Source organism: Narcine bancroftii, chromosome 11 (genome assembly GCF_036971445.1).
Source record: "Narcine bancroftii isolate sNarBan1 chromosome 11, sNarBan1.hap1, whole genome shotgun sequence".
Taxonomy (NCBI): domain Eukaryota; kingdom Metazoa; phylum Chordata; class Chondrichthyes; order Torpediniformes; family Narcinidae; genus Narcine; species Narcine bancroftii.
This window is the reverse complement of record NC_091479.1, coordinates 77,318,118-77,340,177: the sequence shown is the minus strand read 5'-3', so window position 1 is coordinate 77,340,177 and position 22,060 is coordinate 77,318,118. Positions and strand designations below refer to the sequence as shown.

At 39.2% G+C, this 22,060-nt stretch overlaps 1 protein-coding gene across 18 annotated transcripts in view; it reads right to left on the bottom strand.

Annotated features, from left to right (window-relative positions):
- wnk1b (WNK lysine deficient protein kinase 1b) overlaps positions 1–22,060 on the bottom strand; it is a 162,525-nt gene that overhangs the window by 5,178 nt on the left and 135,287 nt on the right. For 13 of the 18 annotated variants that reach the window (XR_011346613.1, XR_011346614.1, XM_069903493.1 and 10 more), the window contains 5 exons: positions 18,803–19,458; positions 13,865–14,067; positions 13,601–13,777; positions 2,309–2,350; positions 1,040–1,233 (listed from right to left, as the gene is read on the bottom strand). Coding sequence is in view for 16 of the 18 variants with exons in the window: in XM_069903493.1 (XP_069759594.1) it covers positions 1,040–1,233; positions 2,309–2,350; positions 13,601–13,777; positions 13,865–14,067; positions 18,803–19,458 (1,272 nt within the window). In the remaining 2 variants the exon portion in view is untranslated. The remainder of the gene's footprint in view (positions 1–1,039; positions 1,234–2,308; positions 2,351–13,600; positions 13,778–13,864; positions 14,068–18,802; positions 19,459–22,060) is intronic. The other 5 variants (XM_069903494.1, XM_069903510.1, XM_069903501.1 and 2 more) reach the window with 3 other exon arrangements.

Genomic DNA, 22,060 nt, shown 5'->3' with positions numbered 1-22,060 from the left:
ACTGTTACTCCCCCCTCTGTTGTTTGAGGAGTTCCCTCAATGCCCAGTAAAAGAAGAACCCCAGACTTCACACTTTCCCCACAGCACCTTCACATTGGCTGCGCCAAGCCCCAGTACACATTCCTACAGTCTGAAGTGTGCCAGTCAGCAGCAACATCTCCATGTGCTGACAAACCAAGGCAAGTCATTCACCAAGTTAATGATCTTCCAGCAGTTTTGGATGCCTGTCTGAGAATCCCTGTAATTCAGAGTCCTATGTCACACTACTCTGGGGATGAACTCTGACAAGGACCCCCTGCACCCTTGCTCCACACACTCTTAGTGAATCTACATTCTGCAAAGAGGTGGGCACCTGTCTCCACTCTTCCACAGTCATCTTAGTAACAATGTACATTGTCAGGATGTTCCTATTGTACAGCAGGAATCTGACCAGGAGGGCTCCTCTTTCTACCAGCAATGGCAAGTCCTAGTTTGTTACACTCGCGATGAGGCATTCCACGTGACCTGGACAGTCTGCTCAGGGAACCACCTGACAGTATTCATTGAGTCCTCGTCTCTCAGCGTCTGCATGATGTTCCTTGCTGACCACTGCTGGTGGATTTGTGGTCAAAGCTGTTCATCTGGAAAAACATTTCCATAAAGTATAGGAGGCATGGCAAAGTGAAGCTGACTAGGGCATTGCACGACAACAGGGTTAGGCCCATCCTTCACATCACCTCAGCACATAGCAGCACCAGATGGCCTACTCCTGTTCATATTTCTAATGTTCTTAAACCAATATACAAAAAGAGATTCAAGGCAATGGCTCACCACCAATTACCAAGGTCAATTAGGAAACACCAGACTTGTTTGTACCATTCATTTCTCATTAATGAAAACTTAACACAAAAATAAATATTCCATGTTTTATAACACATCCTAGCTCAAATGAAACAATTCAGATCATTTTAAGCAGCATGTAGCCCTGGATGGCAGTCCCAGAAGCACATCCAGCGAGGCAAATGCAATTCCACAGCATGAATAGCAAGCTCTTACTTACTTCAGAGTAGTGCTGGCCAAGTTGACCTTGCTGCTTGATGCCACGTTTGTTCTGTGAAAGGTTCATAGCATCTCGAGCCCAATTGTCTACCAACTTATGCAAATCATCTGTGAAGGTGCCTTTTCTGCTTGTCATTGCTGGTTGTTGCTGGGCCATTTGCCCAACCCCACTTACTGCATTTGTACTAGTTGTCCCTGGAGAAAATAGAAAATCAATCAAATTAATTACAAATATGATCAGTTTTCTCAAACTGAACATTAACTTGCTGATATTTGGATAAAATATCTTTGTTTCATGACTACTTGCTCTTGAAACATGGCACACCAAAAATTACCCGTATTTATAATATACAATGTAGATGAGATATCATTTTGTCACTCCTCAACAAAGATTCATGATGGGCTTAAGCAACTTTAAAAAATTTCTTCATAAAGGAGGCAACTTAAGTTTATTTGCTGAACTGAATTAAACAGTGACAAGTTTTAACAATAGCTTTTGAAGACCCAAACTTCAATGGATCCAGAGTTGCGAAGACAAAGCTAAAGAATTTCTCAATAATTCTTACATTCATATCATGCATCTCACTTCAAACAGATTATACAGTCCAAGTGTTATGGAATATATGTACGGTACATACGAGTTTATTAGTAAAGCTATTTAATAAAGACCATGCATTCTTCGCTTGTGTTTAACAGTGGTTTAATGTATTAAATCCAAGTTACATTTGAGCATGCAACGCATCCAGACAACAAAGCACTCAACCCATCCACATTCACAACTTAACCAGCTTTTAAGCACATGCAAGACCAAAGCTACCTTTACACTTGACTTCAGCACATGTTCTGTGGGATCTGAGAATTTGTCAGTTAAGTTCAGTTGTTAGCAGGGGGTGGATTTTGGTTTGGCCAGGGAGGAAAAACACTGCTGGTTTTAATATTTACCATAGGACTCAAATTTAGTTCAGTTTTGAGGGGTTAAGGGTCTCTTTAAAACATTAGAATAAAAATCTATTTATTTTTAGATTGCATTTCACGGTTTATTAACTTTCAAGTTGGAAATGATTTTCCTGTTTGGCTTATATTGGCCAAAATCATTTCCAACATTGCTTCAGATCATACAAAAGATTGGATTTTTACCCTCCTTAATCATACTTAATCATGTTTTAGAAACCTTAAGGTCACACAAGCCAAACTGCTAAAGTCAGATGCAAGGATTATTGTACAAAAGCATACATGCTATGTACACAAAACATGAGAAAAGGATAATTACTACACAGTTGGTTGCATGGGCAGACTTTTTTCACCATCTTCCCTAAAGAATAAAGAAAAGTGCTTGGAGAAGAGAAACATACAAAATGGGAAAAAGTACATTAATATAAATTGAATTGATTAGTGCGATATCGTATGGGATTCTGTCACAGTAAAAACCAAAGAGGAAGCAAATGGTTATCATTTAGTGCATGTGTGTAAAGTTGAAGAGGTGAAAGACTCATTAAATTATTTTAGTAAAATTCAAGTATATCAGTACTTCTTGATGTCTATTACAACATTTTTTTAAAGTCATGCAATCTTTGACAATACAAATTTGTAGTACACAAACCTAAATATAATATTCAATTAATGACCCAATTTTCCCCCCATCTTATAATGTTTCAAAACATCTAAAATTTGTACATTGCTTTCCTATTTATAAATTAATCAAATATCCATACACTCTATACAGCACAACTGTTCTGCAGCACCATACAATGGTCAAGATGTATATATCTATTAAGAGTTATTTTCCAATCACTACATAGTGTTGTAATAAACCAGCAAACTGATAAACTGCAGACAAACTGTTAGGAACTTATTCACCTTAAGATAAAGACAAGAAACCTTAAACAGATCAGAATTTCTCCTCTTCTGCAATATAAATCTGGGCTGGGTATTTTTTAGCAGAATCAAACAGATTGGATGCAGAAGAATCCTGTATTTCTGACATTGGTATTCCTGCTTAAAGGATTTTTTTTTTAAATTTAGACATGCAGCAGAGTTATGGGCCCTTTTGGCCCACAAGCCCATGCCACCCAAGTACATTCAATTAGCCTACAACACCTGGTACGTTTTGACCAATATCTTACCAAATTATTAAATCCAACTCATCCAATTCTCTAATAGCAAGCTGTCACTGTGGTGGAGTCGAGAAGAGGGGAGCAGGCATTGAGAGCCAAAGAGGATTTTATTTGCTGTGAGAAGAAAGCCACTTAGCAAATGAGTTAATTCACAGCAAATTCTAAAAAAAATGATCAGTTTTCTATGGGCCATGTAAAAATTGCTTGGTTTTAAAAATGTGGGCAACAAAATGGGGCAGCTGGTAGAGCCATAGCTTCATATATGAGAGACCTAGATTCAATTATGACTAAGGGTGCTACCTGTGTGAAGTTCGCATGCTCTCCCTTTGAACATGCTAGTTTCCTCCAGGTGCTCTAGTTTCCCCTCGCTTCCCAAAGATCTATAGATTAGTCGGTTAATTGGACACAATAAATTGCCCCTAGAGTGGAGCTAAGCAGTAGAATCAGAAGAGACTGGGCAGGAATTGAGGGTTAATAATTTATGCAGACTCAGTGGGCTGAAAGAGTCTGCCGACGCCGTGATTCCAGTAAAAACACAGTAAATGATTAGCCTATTTCCATGCTCCCTCTTTTCATGATTTATCACCATCATTTCACAGATCACCAATTTAGTAATTTGGGTTCAAAACTTTGCTGTGCCAAACAACACTTGAGCTAGGAAGTAAAAATTAAGATATTCAATTTGAACTTCTAATTAATTTGCAATTACCAATTTCTTAGCATAATCAGTAAACTAAAAGGTGAATTTTCAAAAATCAGAAGCAGTGCTGCAAAATAAATTTGCCTATGTCTGTTTCCAAATATTTTAAGGAAAAAGGTAAAGACGGTCTTTTTATGCACCATTATAAACAACTGCAATCCAAGATATTCCCACCTTGTGTTTCAATAACTACAATATTTGTTTGTAAATGAAGTTACTTACACAGAGCTGCAAGATAGTGGAAAGGTCAGAAAATTGAGACCAAGATGGTCAGAAAGCTGTGATCAAACAACTTCCAAGAGATGTAAGCTCGTAGGAAGCCATGCTGCTTTTATTGAATATTTAAAGTGACATGCACTAGGATAAGCAGAGATAAAGTCCACTGGACCTGCATCCATACCAGCCTGTGGGATTCAAAATGTTTTGGCAAATCAGGAAAAATGACTGGAGCATTCCACCACACACCAAGTCGCAAAGTCAATTCTCATTAACGTGCAGGTTACCTTTTTAAAAAGAATGCAGAAGTATTGAAATTTTGTGAGCGTGCAGCACGATATGGTACAGCACAACTTCAGTTACAGTACCATTCATTGTATTTTTTGCACTTAATTGAGATAATGCAAATGATCTTGTGAGGATTGATTTGAAGATTTAACGTGGTGTTGAATTAAAATCACATATGCCTTTCAGGACAACAAATTAGCCAGAAAAATTAAACTATTGCCATGTAATCGTTATCTAATTTCACTCTTCCCTATCTCTCTCACCTCACGCCTACTTTACTACTGCAATATACACTAATCGTATTTGTACTGTGGTGCCACAATTGAGTAAACAGCGAGTTTCTAACTGAATGTGAACAAGTGAAAAGAGTGCTAAGTGGAGAAGATGAACGCTGAAACTGTTCAGAACCACAATGTTACAGCTATTAATGGGCTGGTTCAAAATGTAATTCACAGAAAACTTTTTTTTAAAAATTTGTAAAGCCTAACCAAACAATTCTTTTTTGCCTTTTCATTAACTGAACAGTACAACAGTGTAATTAAACCACTTGAAAATTTACCTTGATACTGCAGCAGTATGCATTGTAGAGTGGCAATTTAGGCAGGTTGGATAGACTAAATAATTGAGAAGAACTAGTGTGAGCACTTTTGGAAAAGGTCTGGTGAAACCGCACGGTAAAATGTCAAAAGCTTATAATTGACGAATTATCGTCACATTGGTGTTTTAGTATAGCCAAGCTATTTGATGTTTGTAAGTAATTTTGTGAGATGAAAGGCGGCACAACATTCATAGGATTATTACCACTGTTCCTGAAATGAGAACTATGGTATGAGCATCTGGTATAAAAACTAAAAAAATATATACTTTAAGCAAATTGACCACTGGCAGATGGAATGCCCAAACACAAATGTTTTATTAAAAACACATTAAAGATCTTGTTGCAATTAGAATAAAAATGCATATTTTGTTCTTTTAAAAGTTTAGATTTTGTTAATTTTAAAACAGAAAACCTGGCATGAATAAAGGACAAGGGGGCTTTTTCTAATGATGCAGTCATGTTTCTAGTCAACAGCAAAAATAAACAAAACGGTGAGAAAATTATCAAAATAAAGTTGCCATGCAATGCATGGAAATTTTAAAACATTGCTAGCCTCTCCTATTAAAAGTTTTAGGACAGGAATTGCAATAGTGACTACCAAGGTTGAAAGGTTACCTACTACAATCACAGAATGGCTCAGATGCTACAAGAGGATGTGAAAACTGTGACAATGTCAGGATTCTATAATAGCTTACTTGAAGATAGGTTTATAATTTGGGAAAAAAATTAGAACCACACATTAAGACCACACATACAAAATAAGTTTCCATCACCATCCCCAGTAAAGATAAAGTATTTCAATTGCATTCAAATTAAAAAAAGCTGAGTTTTCCAGTATTTTTTTCTCATGAGTTGGCGCTATTGCTGCATCTTAAGCTCCAAAGGGCCGCCATGATGTTCAAGGAAGAATTTAAGCTAAAATGTCTGTTTCTGACAATCAATGTGCTACTAGTTTTTAGGTGATGAGAATTTAATATGAAGCTACACTCCAGAGTAAAGCACCATTAAAATATTCAGAGAATTAAGGATTGGAATTTGAATTAGAATTCCACCAAATATTCAGAGATTTAAGGATTGGAATTTGAATTAGAATTCCACCAAATATTCAGAGAATTAAGGATTGGAATTTGAATTAGATTTCCACCAAATATTCAGAGAATTAAGGATTGGAATTTGAATTAGAATTCCACCAAATATTCAGAGAATTAAGGATTGGAATTTGAATTAGAATTCCACCAAATATTCAGAGAATTAAGGATTGGAATTTGAATTAGAATTCCACCAAATATTCAGAGAATTAAGGATTGGAATTTGAATTAGAATTCCACCACAAAAGCAATTTTGATCATTTGAAATGTTTTTTCCAAGAAAAAAAATACAAAATGGGCACTAAGGCGATATTTACTTTGCAACAAAATATCTTGTTTTTAACAAATGCAATTAACAGATTCTGCCCTCTTCATTTTAAAATGTTCTGATTCTCTCTTATGGCTGGAGATGCCCAGCAATTCCTGACAGTCATCTGTCTCGTCTTGTCTTCTGAAAGTGGCGTTGTGCCAATGGGCTGAATGTCCAATCCACAGGCACCCATAGTAAAATTCTGCCTCCAACAACACTGAACAGAGCAGCTTTTCATATTAGCAAAGGTTAATACCCTGACAACAGTGACAAATGAATTCCTCAATTAACACTGGGTGCTAGGAAAATATGCTAAATAGTCATTGCATGGCAGCTCGAGCCAAGGCACTTCACACTTTGGTATGGTGGTATGTGCAAAAATAAATATCAGACAGGCTTGGGGAAACACTGTAAAGATGAACAAAAGAAAAAAATTTAAAAAATCATATTGGTGTCTGGGTCACACGGCAAGATATTTCTTCCAGTTACCCACTTTACCTCAATTTTGCACAAATGGGTATGATGCAGACCTTAAATTCTACTAAAGCATCAAAAGTGGGTAGAGATACAATAATGTATTCTTAAAAGAGTTGAAGTGAGGTGTTTACTCATACATCCCCAATCATGACTAGTTGTTGGCAACCTTTTGTGTCAGATCACACATCCCCAATCATGACTAGTTATTGGCAACCTTTTGTGTCAGATCACCCAAATACTTTTTGCTACTTATTCCAAATCATCATAAATGAGTTATCTCAATTTTTTCCTTTTGAGCTTTTCTAATTTATTGCGCTGCCCCATGGGAAAACTTCGAATAGGTGACTAAAATTGGGAAAACATAGTCAACAAAGTATGCATTGATAGCAGCAAAGCTTTATGTAGGGGTTAAGAGAAAGAAGGCAGATGAAAAAGAATAAAAGTGTTACACACAAAGAGCCAGACAGGGCGTACTCAGAAACCTTGTCCTTCTGCCGCCAAGTTTAAATGTTACTTGTTCTGATGCACAGTGAAACGCTGCTGAACCTGTGACAAAGTAACAGAAAAGGAGGAAAACAAACAACTATAGTCAGAATGTTAGTTTTATAAGCATCTAGGGAGTATGTCACATTGAACATATAACCTTTTATTTTAAAGCTTTTAATTAAATGTTATTTTGTAGACACACCCAGGCTACTTGCAGAACTTCTCAAATAATTTTGATTAAAAATTGTTCCTCTGAAAATTGTTATTTTATTTTACATAATGTTATTACCGACAATAACATACATTGTTCGTGTTTCAGATTCTTCTTATCAAAATAAGAAATGTAATTCTTTTCCATCAATTATTTTCACCATCTCACAGCTGTGAAAGAAAGATCGATTCAGGCTGAAAGTCAAGGCAGAAAGATCTCACAGCTACAAAAAACTATTTGTCCCATGTTTTCAAACTGGATTCAACAGCTTTCATATTCACCTTGGATGTTAATTCCCTTCAAGTGCCCACTTGCATATAGCATACATTTTTCCAAACTTTAAATGTTTCCAGGTTTCTGCCAATATTCAATATATGTAGCAAACACCTAACATTTACTATACATCAGTGCTTCTCTGTACAAAAGTACCCACAACCTACAGATTACATAGCCCCAAGGAATTTTAAATATTCTCAAATAACCAAGTATATTACATGAAAAAAAAATGCAATCGATATCCATTCACAAGACCAATGGAAAATACTGCAATCTTCATTATTCTGATTATGGAGATACTCTAAATAAAACAGAAGAGAACCTCGCCCCCAAATTCATTGCAGCTGTTTGAGTAATGTAATTTATCTCAAATAATTCACAAATCACTACCCCAAAAATTAATACTTAATAACATTCTCTCATGAAATTTGTGATTAAAAAAAAAATTCCAACTCTGTTCTTGACTCGAGCAATAATAATGTGGGCTTCCCATTAAAGAAAAACTGATACACAGACTATTTTCTGGGAACATAAAATTGCAAAACTATGCAGCTGTAGTACCTTTATTTATTGAGCTATGCTTTTAAAGCACCTTTTCATCAGACAAGAGCTCATGTTCGATCATTTTCTTTAAGTGCCCTGACAATATTGAATACGAGCCCTTCACTCTTGCACGTGTGCCAACTAAACTCCAATACACGAACCCATCATAAATACACCAACCGAAGACTCGCACGTGCGCACAGGACTCAAGATGGCTCTTCATACTTGCAGAACCTTTTACAGCCTCACGTATTTTTTTTTGTCTTTTAAAATTGTTGAAATAGTGGAATGAGACAATCTGTTGGCAAGGGATGGGTTTTCCTCTTGCTTGCTATCTTTCTAGCGCACCTACAGAACTGTGACTGTGCACCAGGCTCTATGCATACACACACACACACACACACACACACACACACACACACACACATATTTTTTTTTAATTTATATATATATTTCTTTCTTTTCTTTCTTCTTTGGCTTGGCTTCGCGGACGAAGATTTATGGAGGGGGTAAAAGTCCACGTCAGCTGCAGGCTCGTTTGTGGCTGACAAGTCCGATGCGGGACAGGCAGACACGGTTGCAGTGACTGCAGGGGAAAATTGGTTGGTTGGGGTTGGGTGTTGGGTTTTTCCTCCTTTGCCTTTTGTCAGTGAGGTGGGCTCTGCGGTCTTCTTCAAAGGAGGTTGCTGCCCGCCGAACTGTGAGGCGCCAAGATGCACGGTTTGAGGCGATATCAGCCCACTGGCGGTGGTCAATGTGGCAGGCACCAAGAGATTTCTTTAGGTAGTCCTTGTACCTTTTCTTTGGTGCACCTCTGTCACGGTGGCCAGTGGAGAGCTCGCCATATAACACGATCTTGGGAAGGCGATGGTCCTCCATTCTATATACACATACACACATAGACACAGACACACACACACACAGACACACGCACACAGAGACACACACACAGAGACACACACACAGAGACACACACACAGAGACACACACACAGAGACACACACAGAGACACACACACAGAGACACACACACAGAGACACACACACAGAGACACACACACAGAGACACACACACAGAGACACACACACAGAGACACACACACAGAGACACACACACAGAGACACACACACAGAGACACACACACAGAGACACACACACAGAGACACACACACACACAGAGACACACACACACAGAGACACACACACACAGAGACACACACACACAGAGACACACACACACAGAGACACATACACACAGAGACACATACACACACACACACAGACACACACACTTACATACATATATGGTGCATGCGCATATGTGTATTTTTTAAAAATTTGGTCACATGTGCGATGGACGCAAGTCAAGTAGGTTTAAAGTCAGGGAATACCTTAGTCCAACTGAATTTTATCGCACAAAAATTTAATTTAGCAACATTTGACAATTTCACCTCCTAGCCCATTCCAAGACAAATTCTATACAAGAATTAACATCCACATTTTTAGAATTTGTATCTAAATTGCTTTCAATGACCAGTATCAGTTATTTAATTGTTTATTTTCGAGGATAAATTGCACTGTCCCACACTTATTTTCAGTACGTAATAAAGTATGGATGCAACAAACAGGTGATCCAAAGGGAATTGAACAAATCAATCTTTAACCTCCACAAAAGACAGTGCACATGGTGAAGCACCATCTGATTTAATGAAAAGGGCAGTTAAATGAACTAATCCACAAAATTATTTGTGTGTAATATTGAACATCTGAAGGCCAATTTACTTGAATTATGCAAGAATAATTCCACGCTTCAACATTTTCAACTTCTCATTCAATAAATTCTCTAAGTTTTCTCCACAAACTCAAATACCTTTGTAGTCTTCATATTTTGTAAAAAAGAAAAAAGGTAACCTTTACCAAATTGTTTGCTAGAGACACAAGAAACTGCAGATGCTGGAATCTGCAGCTGGAAAATGAGTTGCTTTTGGATCTCAAACAATTGGAGGGAAATGAAGAGTCAAAGTTTTGGATTGAAACAAGAAGTTTTGATGAAGGGTCTCAACTTGAAACATTGAGTTTCCATTTCCCACGTCTTGTGCTACCTAACATGTTAACTACCGCAGCAATTTTAAAACTATATTTGCTGAACAATGGTTTAAAATTCCTGATGCACAATACCCAACCTGTAGTGTAAAAATTGTATTCTTGAGCTAACAGGAGATGTGAATATTGTGTAATGTAATTATATTAAAACCAAAAACCTTATAACCTTAGAGTACAAAACCCCAAAAAAAGCAGACTTTCTGAATATTTTTCTCAGAGAGATGAAAGTAATGTGTAACCAATCCAATCCTCTTAATTCTAATTTTTTTTAATATTTGCATTATTTTTCTTACCAAAAAGAACCCTGTGATAACAACTCACTAAAAAGATTGATTTCAACAAAAAAAAACCCAAGGGTTTATTCTCAACTCAATATACTTTGGACATTCCCCTTTGAAATTCCAGATGAAAGAAAAACAGCAACTTAGCACAAATTATGAACATTTCTAATGGAGTTGAATCACATGCAAGTACAGTTAGATAGTGGCCTTTTGACTCTCAAGACACTGAAACCAGGATTCATACCACCAAATTCTGTAATTCTACTGCTGAAAACTTAAGGAATTGCCATGAGATGTACAATGTTTTATCTCTTCAACATTATTGACATGAACAAAATTGTGCTAGGTTATTTCACTTTTTTTTTTAAAAAGAATATTGCAGTAAGTGCTTTTTAAATCAATGTTAAAATAAAAATCCTACAGCATCGAAAGAAACCATTGTTCCCGCGAAAGTGCTATCCATTTTACGAAATTTTCCAAATAAATCTGCAAATTTCTCCTCCTCAAATAAATATCTCAAACCTTTTTGAGAGTTCAAATGAATCTGCCTCCATCACCATTTTATCTCAAGGTAAAAGAAATTACATTCCTCTGGTCTTCAGCAAATGATCTTAAATTTGTGTCTTAACTTACTACCTCAAGTTCCCCCCATCGCCAAACCAAATAATTACTCTATCTTATAAATGCCTAAATTTGACACCTCCATTTGCTTGATCCAAGAAAAAAAACATACATCACCCAAGTCTGTGATGGATTCATCAGATCAGTCCTCCATAGAACACTACAGTACAGAAAACAGGCCATTTGGCCTATCTAGTCTGTGCCAAAACATCATTCCACTAATCCTACTGACCAGCACCCATTCCATAACCCTCCCATCCACGTATATATCCAATTTATTCTTAAAACTTAAGAGGGAGCCCGCATTTACCACATCAGATTGCAGCTCATTCCACACTCCCACCACTCTCCTCCTTAAATTCCCCAGCACAAACAGCAATTCTAGTGTCTCCAGTATAAAAGAGTGCTCTCATCCCCATAATAGCACAATTGAAAGATCAGTTAAAAATGGGGCACCTAATACAAGTAAATGCCACAGACTTCTTTGCTTCATCATTGCTCAACATGTTTCCTGAGACTTGTTTTCTCCTGCAGATGTTCAAAATCCAAATTTTCTTCATCCTTTGAACAAGTTCTTCAATTCCTGAAACTAGATGCCAATTATAAATAGGCTCCATATATAAAAAAGGTCATTCACCAAAAAATGTCAAAAAGAAAGAAAATTGATCTACATTTTAGTGATCATACCTTGTTTATTCACATCCAAATAGATTATATGCTTAACTACCAAGGTCCCAGCATTGAACCCCATTGTACACCCCTGACATAGATTTCTAATAAGCAAAACATTCTTTCACCACTACCTCTTACCTCGTCCATGCCTTTCCAAGTGAACTTAAATCCTATCTCTCAGAATTTTCTACATTAACTTCTCTACTCACAAACAAGTCAGATGAGTGGTAATGTTATGCCAAACATCTCAAACCATACTTAGACCACATGGCAGGCACAGGAGGGTGTGGAAAGATTATTTTTAGAAATAAAAAGAAACGTGACAGCACACACATCAGGAAATAGAGTCATACATTACAGAAATAAGATTTTCTATCCATCACATCTGTGCCAACTGTCCAGCATCTATCTATATGAATGCCATTTACCAGCACATGCTCTATGGCTGATTACGCCTTGGCAATTCAAGTCCTCATCTGGATATTTTTCAAATGTGTGGGAGTATCCTCAGTGGTTCTCAACTTTTTTCTTTCCAATCACATACCACTTTAAGAATTCCCTATGCCATAGATGCTCTGTGATTAGTAAGGGGTTCCTTAAGGTGGCATGTGGGTGGAAAGAAAAAGTTTGAAAACCACTGTCTTATTCGTACCTAATTGACTCATTATGTACATGGTTTCATAACTCCAAAGGAAATGGGCCAATGACAATCTTTCTCAAGCAAAATATTTCAGTAACGATTAGGTCTAGAGCAGTGATTCTCAACTTTCCCTTTCCACTCACATACCACCTTAAGCAATCTCTTACTAATCAGAGTACTGATGGCATAGGGATTACTTAAAGTAGTATATGCGAGTGGAAAAAGGTTGAGAACCACTGATCTACCTCCACCACCTTCCAGTTTTCAAGCACTCTCTGGGTAGGAAAACATCCTTTAAACCCCTCTAAACCTGTGCTCTCAAAATTAAATACCTCAGCTTCTTATTTCCTCTCTTTTTATAGATATCAGACTGGACTCCTTTTCTATTGAGAAATGCAAGCGAGGGTTTTTTAAAAGAATAGAGCATTTCCACGTGATTGGGAAAGCACAAGCAGGAGTCATCTGCTTGACCAATAAGTTTAAAGAATTGCAAAAAAGCAGAACTTGCTGCCACAGATTGTGGTTGAAGCAGATACTCGAGATGTATTGTGGAGAAGCTGGACAAGGAATCTGAAATGGAACATAAATGCTAATTTAGACTCATTGGGATGAATAACCTGTTCCTGTTCTGTTTACAGAATTTTATATATCCTATGCTCACGAGAGACAGTGCATAGGATAACTTTCACTGGATGCTGTTAGCAATAAATGCTTATGTAGCCAGTTAGTTCATCTGATATGGATTAGGCAATCTCTCTGAAATTCACGGCAAGCCAACAATACACTTTCAATAATGTCAATATGTACTGTGAATCGTACACAGAAAATATGCATGCCCTCTGAGGTACTAAACATGTAAAATGTAAATTATGTGCACACCTATAACAAACGTTGCAATTGAAAAATTGTTAAAAATTTTCAATTAGTACAATTCTTACCTAGTCCTGTACCAGAAACACTTTGTCCAGAAATCACTCCTTCACTGGTGAAGGCAGAATACAAATTTTCACTGGATGGCGATGGCTTCAGCAACTGACCTTGTCCAGAAATGGTGAATTCATGAGTATTTTGTGATGCTGTCAACAATGAAGTACTCTGAGAAGTTAAGGGTCCTGCTAAGGAATACAAGATACAACATACAATATCAGTAGTAAATGTCACTGCATAATTAAAAGGTGCAATGGATATTGGTTATTACCAACCAGAAAATAAGGGACTTTTTTGTCCCTGAGAGCTGCTCCGACTGGATTTGCTGCTTTTCCCTTTGGTCGGTCGTCTGCGACGTCCAGACAGTGGTGCAGCTGGTGGAATTATCACTGCAGGTGGTGCCTTACCCAATTTTATATAGAGTTCTTCAATTTCCTGCTTTTGTTGTGATTGCAATTCCTGAATCTCTTTCAAATGTCTGAAACACAAAATATTACCTTGAGATAAATATTTGCTACATGTATTATTTATCAAATAAATTTTCACTGCAATGATAGAAGTATGGTATATTCCATTTTTATAGACTTTTATAATTTGTAGACATTTGTAGGTGTAAAATGGTAATGCTACATGCACATCATTAAACAGCTTTAGCAAACTCATTAGTCACCCTGAGAAAGCCACTTTACTGATAGAGATTTGTGATCCTAACTTTACTCTGCCAGCAGTCACCAAGTAACATGGGTAACAGAGTAGGAAGGACACGACATTCAGAACAAGCATTCCAAGAAGAAAAAAATTCCTTCAAAATACGTTTTGAAAAACCAATACCCTATTGAGATATTAAGGTTTCAAAACATTGTGCCTAATATTGAGTTTGCTTAATTTCTTTTTAAAATAGCATAAAGATGTTCATGCATACAGTGCATTTCGGTATCAAAAAGCAGGCAATGCTGCATCTTTTGAGGAGCATTAAGGTGGATAATTCCCTAGGGCTTGAGAGAGAGGAATTGCTGGGCCCTCAAGATCTTTGTATCCTCACTAGCAACAGGTAAGGCACTGGAGGACTGAAAATAGATAATGTTGTTCTTTTGTTCAAGAAGGGAAATAGAGATACTCCAGGAAATTATAAGATGGTGAGCCTCACATCAGTGGTTCGTATGCTATTGGAAAGAACAATTAGGGATAAGAATTGTGCACATTTAGAAAGACATGACCTGATTACAAATAGTTAGCATGACCATGTGTGGGGCAGGTCACATCTTACAAACTTGACAGAGTTTTTTTGAGGAGGTAACAAAGGTGATTGATGAGGTTAGTGCAGTGGATGTTGTCTACATGGACTTTAGCAAGGCATTTGGCAAGGACCTTCATGGTAGACTGATCCAAGCAACAAAGAATTAGAGGATTCTGGCTGGAGATCTGTAACAAATTATCTTAAATTATCGGTTATCACATGCACTTAAGCTGAAAGAAAGTTTATTGTGTAGGCAGATTTACTAGGATGTTACATGGATCAGAGGGTACAAGCTACAAGGAGTGGTTGGAGAAATTTGAATTGTTTTGAGTGAAGTGGCAGTGACCAAAGGGAGAGCTGATTGAAGTTTATACAATTATGAGAGACACAGATAGGGTATACAGTCCAAATCTTTGTCCCACAGTAAAAATGTCAAGTATTAGAGGATGTGCATTTAAGATGAGAAGAGGTAAAGATTAAAGGAGATATGCAGGGCAAGATTTTGTTTGTTTACAAAGAGTGATAAGTGCCTGGAACAGGCGTTCAGGGGTGGTGGTGGAAACATATGACAGTGATGCTTGAGGCTTTCGGACAGAGATATGAATGTGCAGGAAATAGAGGGATATGGATCACATGCAGCAGAAGAGATTTGCTTTGATTTGGCATTGCATTTATTGCAGCCCAAAGAGCCTGTTCCTGTGCTGGACTGCTAGATGATCGAACAAGCATAGGAGTAATAACAGCTATGTCTGTCATTTTTTAAATTACATTCATAATTTGTGTCAACTGTGTTTTAAATGGTGAGGAAACATACAGAACTAAATGAAAATTTTTTAGATCTAAGCCAAATATTACTAAAATTAAGCATTTGTTCACAAAAAGTTACTCAGGTCTAAAATCTCTTCACGACCAAATGCTAAAGATCACACATGTCAAACTCTGGCCCGTGGGCCAAATTTGGCCCGCGATAAAATTATATTTGGCCCGCAAGATCATTTTAAAAATGTATTAGAGGTGGCCCGCCCTGCAGCGAGAGCCGATACTGTTTTTTGGTAATGTCACCCCCACCATCCTCCCCCTTCATTGCACATCCTTCCCCATTGTAACACGAGAAATTGTAACATGAGAAGTTTGTCGATGTCATCAGCCGGCAAGCCAGTTGGAAGGCTCCCCGCACAACCAGTCACTTCTCCCACCTGTCGAGCGGTGCGGCGGATAGGCGAGCGCCTGTGATTTCCTGTCTGCGCGACGGGCATGGCAGGCTGCGCACGGCCCCCAGGCAGCGCGAGCCCCGCGCGACTGGCACCGGACAGCCCTTCCACAGCGCGAGCGCACTTCTCCCGGTCGCCATGGCCTTCAGCGCTTGCACCCGCACAGACCCCAGGGACGGCTGGTTCGGCCCTGCACGTGAAGAGAGAGATGGTGGCTGTCCGCAAAGGCTGATCGGCAGCACACTGGGCCTGAGTGGGTGGGTAAGCAGGGGTGGGCAGAGGGTGTAGGTGAGGAGTAATGGGCAGGGGAAGTTATGGTGGTGCGAGGGGCAGTTAGAGGGAGGGATGAGTAGAAGGAGGAGTGGATAGGGAAGAGGTAAAAGGGGAGGGGCAGGGCGAGTAGGGGAGGGGTGATTAGAGGGTGAAAGACAGGTAGAGGGAGGAACAGGTTGAGGGGAGAGGCAGTAGAGGGGCGTGTATAGGATGGGGTGGATAGAGGCAGAGCGAGTGGAGTGAGGGGTGAGTAGAGGTTGGGTAAAGGACTGGTCAGGTAGAGGGAAGGTGGGTCGAGGGTGAATAGAGGCCTAGAGCCTGAGGAGTGAGCAGGAAATGCTGAGTCCTGATGCAGGCCAAAATGGACACAGCCTGTGAATGCTGACTACATCTCCACAGGGACCAAATAGGTTTCCCTCAGGTCAAGCAAAGGGTGAACTTGAGCTATCAACTCCTGACCTGTAACATTATCCTCCTAAAGTTATATCCTAAAGTTTAACATTACATATGTTGAAAGAAGAGAAAACATGCAGATGTTGTGGAAAAATTTCAATAAATATTTAGTTCGGCCCTCAACTTAGTACAAGTTTTAAATTTTGGCCCTCCGTGAATTTGAGTTTGACACCCCTGCTAAAGATGAATGAAATTTTACAACAGTGCAGACATACTTTTATTTTTCAAGTAAATGTAGAACAAGTTGGATGAATATAGTTGATTGAATACTGAATTAATTTGATCAAATGGTGGAAAAAAATTAAAAGGGTTCCTGCTCCTATGCTCCACTTCATTATTGCTGTTATCATAAACTTATTCAATAAAAATAATTGTTTAGAGCTTTAAAGTTGGAGGAATAGAAAAATGTACATTTAAGTTATAACTGAGAAAATACATCTTCTCAATTATGCCCTTTTCATGACTACTTTCTGTTGAAGTATGACTATTTCTCAAATGTTAATAGGTAAATGGAATCAAAGTTGAACAGTTTTGTTTACACCACATATGAAAAAGATGCATTTATGAACATACTGAAATGAATAGTAATAATTCAGAATGATTTTTCTTTCTAAATCACGTACTACATTCAATCGTAAGGAGACCGCTGTTGCCCTAGGTATGATCAGCTAAATTCAGTGTGCTTTTGAGACCAATTTATTCTGTATGTCTCAGCACCATATCATTGTACATCTACAAAAGAAAATTTTAACATCAGGTTACCACTATATTGGTTAAGTCACTAGGAGCTCGAGAATTTTTAAAAATTCAAGCTCAACACCACAAACCTACTGGTTAGAGGGTTGCTCAAAATCAAAACTAATGGATAGTAAACACATGGCAATCCCTCGATCTTAAAAACAAAACCACTCATGTCAGCCTTCGTGGATGATATTATTCCTTTCACTGAAGCATAGTTGAAAGGTAAGTAGACTGACAACTCATCATTCCAATATAGTGTCTTCAAGAGTGACCAGGAAGAGGAGGAAATGAAGAGATGAGGAGAACACTCGAGAAATAATGCACTGCAATATTAATCAAAAAGTCCCTATCTGTAATAGAGAGGTAGAATATTCTAGATGGCTTTTAAAAATGAGGACACATAGTCACAGCTTAAAAGCAAAGTGTGGGTGATCACTTTACTGGGTGGTGGAGGTGACAGTCACCAGGAGCCAGAGAATATTTGTAGACAAATTACAGATGTGCAAGAGTAACAGTGTATTAGGGGAGACTGGTGCAAATGGTGAGAACCCAGACTGCAGATGCAGGAATCTGGAGTAAAAAGCAAACTGCTGAAACCAGACATGTAGAAGCAAAAGGATGGTTGATGTTTCAAGACATGACTGTGCATTAGGACTCAAAACTACTATCTCTTTGCTTCCACAGATGGTGCTTGACACATTGAGAGCCCATGGGATCCAGGACTTGATAGGAGACAGAAGGTGAAAGCTAAGGCTCATTTCTGAAGTTGCACTCTGTGACTAGATGTATTGCAATAATCGATGCTGGGATCCTTGTTAACAATCTAAATGTAAATGTTGGAGGTATGAATAGCACTTTCAAATAACAAAGTAATACCATTGTTCACACTGAGCAGGTGGTCTTTGATGACAGAACCATATTGATCATTTGGTCGCGTTATGGTAGCTGAAAGATGTGAGGGGATGCATTTTGGAAGGATGAAGACTGGGATATACCTAATGAATGGTTGACCCCAGAAAATACTTGATACCCAAGGATCCCCTTGGGGAGTAGCCTATATATTTGGATACACATCGTCATACTTGCTAGGTCACAGAATATAACTGCAGAGGTCATGGTAAATCTATACAAAACTTTTGTTAAGACCAATACTCAGTCATGGTCTATGAATCTCAAGGCAGGAAATCAGTCCTATGTGAACAAAATATCTTTTGAAGTTTGAAAATATTCACTTAACAGCTGCAAGATGAAATGCCTAAATTAGCAAAAATCTAAATGTCAAACAATAAATCACTTACTTGTCCCTCAATCGATGCAACTCTTTCCTCATATCTTCATCTTCCATTTCTGAATCATTATCACTGCTCATGTAAGAAGAATTAAAGGAATTGGTAAGGTTCTGCACAATGATGGAACCCTTAGATTCTGATGGACTAGCTATACAATCAACTTGTGTTTGACCAAGTTCATTTGAAAGGGGTTGCTGTTCTGTAACAGGAAAAACGGGTCCATTTGTATGCAGATATTGTTCTGATTCCAATGATTCTTTCGGTGGTAACGTTTGATCTGCAACATGATCCACTGGCAAAGATGAAAGTACTGATAATGTAGTGGTGCTCATTGGAACACAAGGGATGATTCCCTTGTCAGCTTCACGTGTAACTTCATCTTGTGTCCTTGCAACTGAAAAACGGCCAACAGTGTCTCTTCTTGTTGTGACCTGGAACCGTCCTATTTGTGCCTGCTGGGCTGGTTCCTGGTCTTTATACAGTGGGGATTCACGACCTTTTCTTTCAGTCACTGGTGCACCATCCACAACATCTGCATGGCTACCACATTCAGATGGTTTTACAAGCGTGTTTTCAGGACTGCTTCCAGAAGAAGATTCATCTGAAGTAGGTTTTTGCCTACACAGAATATCCTGATGCAAATCATCATTTGTTGCAACAGAAACCTGTAAGAAATAAATAACTTAATAGTTCTTGAACAAAAAAAATTTCAGATTTGACTTGTTAAATAATATTAGACAAATGAACAATCTGATCTTAGGTAGCATTAAAAAACATCATTCCTAAACACAAGATGGCGGTACCTATTATCTGCAGCAGCCAAAAGGGGTTACAGACTTCAGGGAAGCATAGGACTTGCACAGGGCACCAGAAAACAGGGAGACTCACCCCTGTCTGAGAGGGAGAAGCAGAGGAAACGTCCCACAGGACAGTGACCACAGCAGTGGACCAGTGAAGGGTTCTGCAGCTGAAGGACCACATAGGTGGCAGCCTGCTGGTGATTTGAGGTGAGGAACCACGAAGGTTGTGGGTTGCTGGAGACTGCGGTCAAGGGACTCACACCAGGCTACGAAATGCTGGAGACTGGTTTGAAACTGATTGGAACAGAGATATGAGAGGGTGCTGAGGGCACTGATGGGTTCCTAATTGTATCGGAGATTTGAATCTGGAGCTCAGGTTGCCAATGGTTTGGATGAACTCTCTGGCTGCAGAGGCGAATCCACGGACACTGGATGACTATGGCCTATGGCGGGGGGGGGGAATTCTCTTTTGCTTCTTTTTCTCTGACTGCCAGAGGCTCTTCAGGCAACTTCTGTTGATGACAAATCTGTCTGCCTTTCAGCAGAGAAAAGGTAATTTTGTGTAATAAGACACTATTTTTAGTACATGACAATAAATTGAATTGAATCCTAACACAAAGCAAAACAACAGAGTCTGCAGACACTATGACTGTAGTGAAAACACAAAAGTGTTGGAGAAACTCAGCAGGTCCTGCAACATCCATAGGAGGAAAGCATATATAACCAACATTTCAGGCCTGAGTCCTTCAATGTATTACCTTCATAATCTTAACCCAATCCAAAATTGGTCTCACATTACATTCCTATTTACTCCCACACCCCTTAATTACTATAGAGTTTAATTGTATGAACATATTAAAGGTAAAGGTTAACCAATGACTCAATTTTCACAGCTTTCTCAAGTGGTGAATTTTAAAGACATACAATCCATAGAAAAAAAACTCCTCATATCCGGTTTAAATTTATTTTGAGATGATTTCTGACAGTGCAACTAGAGAGGATACTTTCTCTCAGCATTCAAACTCTTCACTCACCTCCTCAGAATCCTTAATGATTCATTAAGATTACCTACAGTACAGGCCACGTGATGCAGAGAGAATAGGAGACAGAATTCCCAGGGCTCCCAAGACAAAGAAAATTAACGCAAGAAAAACTTCAAAGGTTGTAGGATCACATCAAGAATATAAAAAGGACGAAGAAAGTCAAGTCCACATCAAAAAATGGTAAAGCAGCAGCTTTGAAGCAGAAGACCAGTGTGGAGGAGCCTCGTGCCGAGAAAAACAGTGGGGCCGCGTTGAGGCCTGCTGAAGGAACTGTCACTTCATACATGCAGCCCGCTCAGCAGGAGGACCCAGTCCTGAGAGAGGACGTCACCCCAGGCAATCGGGTAGCGGCAGAAAGTCTCAAGTCAAGCGGTGGAGGGAGAGAGGTTTGGAATCCCCACCCCCCACTGCTTCCACAGCGTAAGTGTCAGAGTGAGCATCCCTGTAGCGTGAGAGATCCAAGCAGCAGAACACGAGGGGATTGAGAGTAGTTACTGAGCCTGACGTAGAGAAAAACAGCAGAGCTTACCTGGGCTTCGGCGGCGGGTCTAGCCGTGGAGCCAGGCAGCGTCGGACCTGGTGTGGAGACTAACTCTGGCAGCATATCAAACCGTGGGTATGTTGGAGCAGCTGGCAAGATTGATCCAGGCTGCGGAGGCGAGTTCCAGTGGAGGGTCCAGTGTTGGATCAGCAGAGAAGAGTGATAGTAGTGGGAGTGATGAGGTCGGGAAGAGTGGTGAGGTCTCAAGCAGCAATGGAGCCAGAGGAGAGAGCCCCCAAGGAAACTTAGGGCTCAAGCCTCAATGAGACAAAGCACACAGGGAGGCTCAGAGCCTTCCCTGCATGATATAATGAAAGCACTTAACCTTATGGAAGATAGGGTTTCCCATTCAATGGAAAAAAGGGCTGGTGAAAGAAATTGAATAAAATGCAGGGAGCTCTTTCAGGATTAATGGGAAGGGTATCAGGTCAAAAGTGGGGGAAATTGAAGATGTTATAAATAGCATGGGAAGGAAAACAGATACCCCGATGAAGGAAAGGGACCAGGTACGGGGAAACTAGATGCCCTCAAAAACTATAGCAGAAGGAACAATATTAAAGTAGTGGGGTTGAAAGAGGGGTTAGACGTTAGAGGGACAGAACCCTATGTTTTTTTTAAACTAAAGTTTGCAATAGGGGAGAGAGTGGAGATAGAAAGGGCACATCGATCCCTCCTTCCAAAACCATGTCCTGGACAGAGACCGCGCTCTGTCCTGGTAAATTACTGTGAGGGGGCCCCATGGAAATAGAAGGGAATAAGGTACTTTTTTTTTTAACCCCAACATCAGCGCGACACTCTTAAAAGGTGAGAAAGGCGCTGGAGCCAGCAAAAAGGCTAATCAAACAGAAGGACCACGAGTGTGTGCTGAGATACCCAGCCTCCC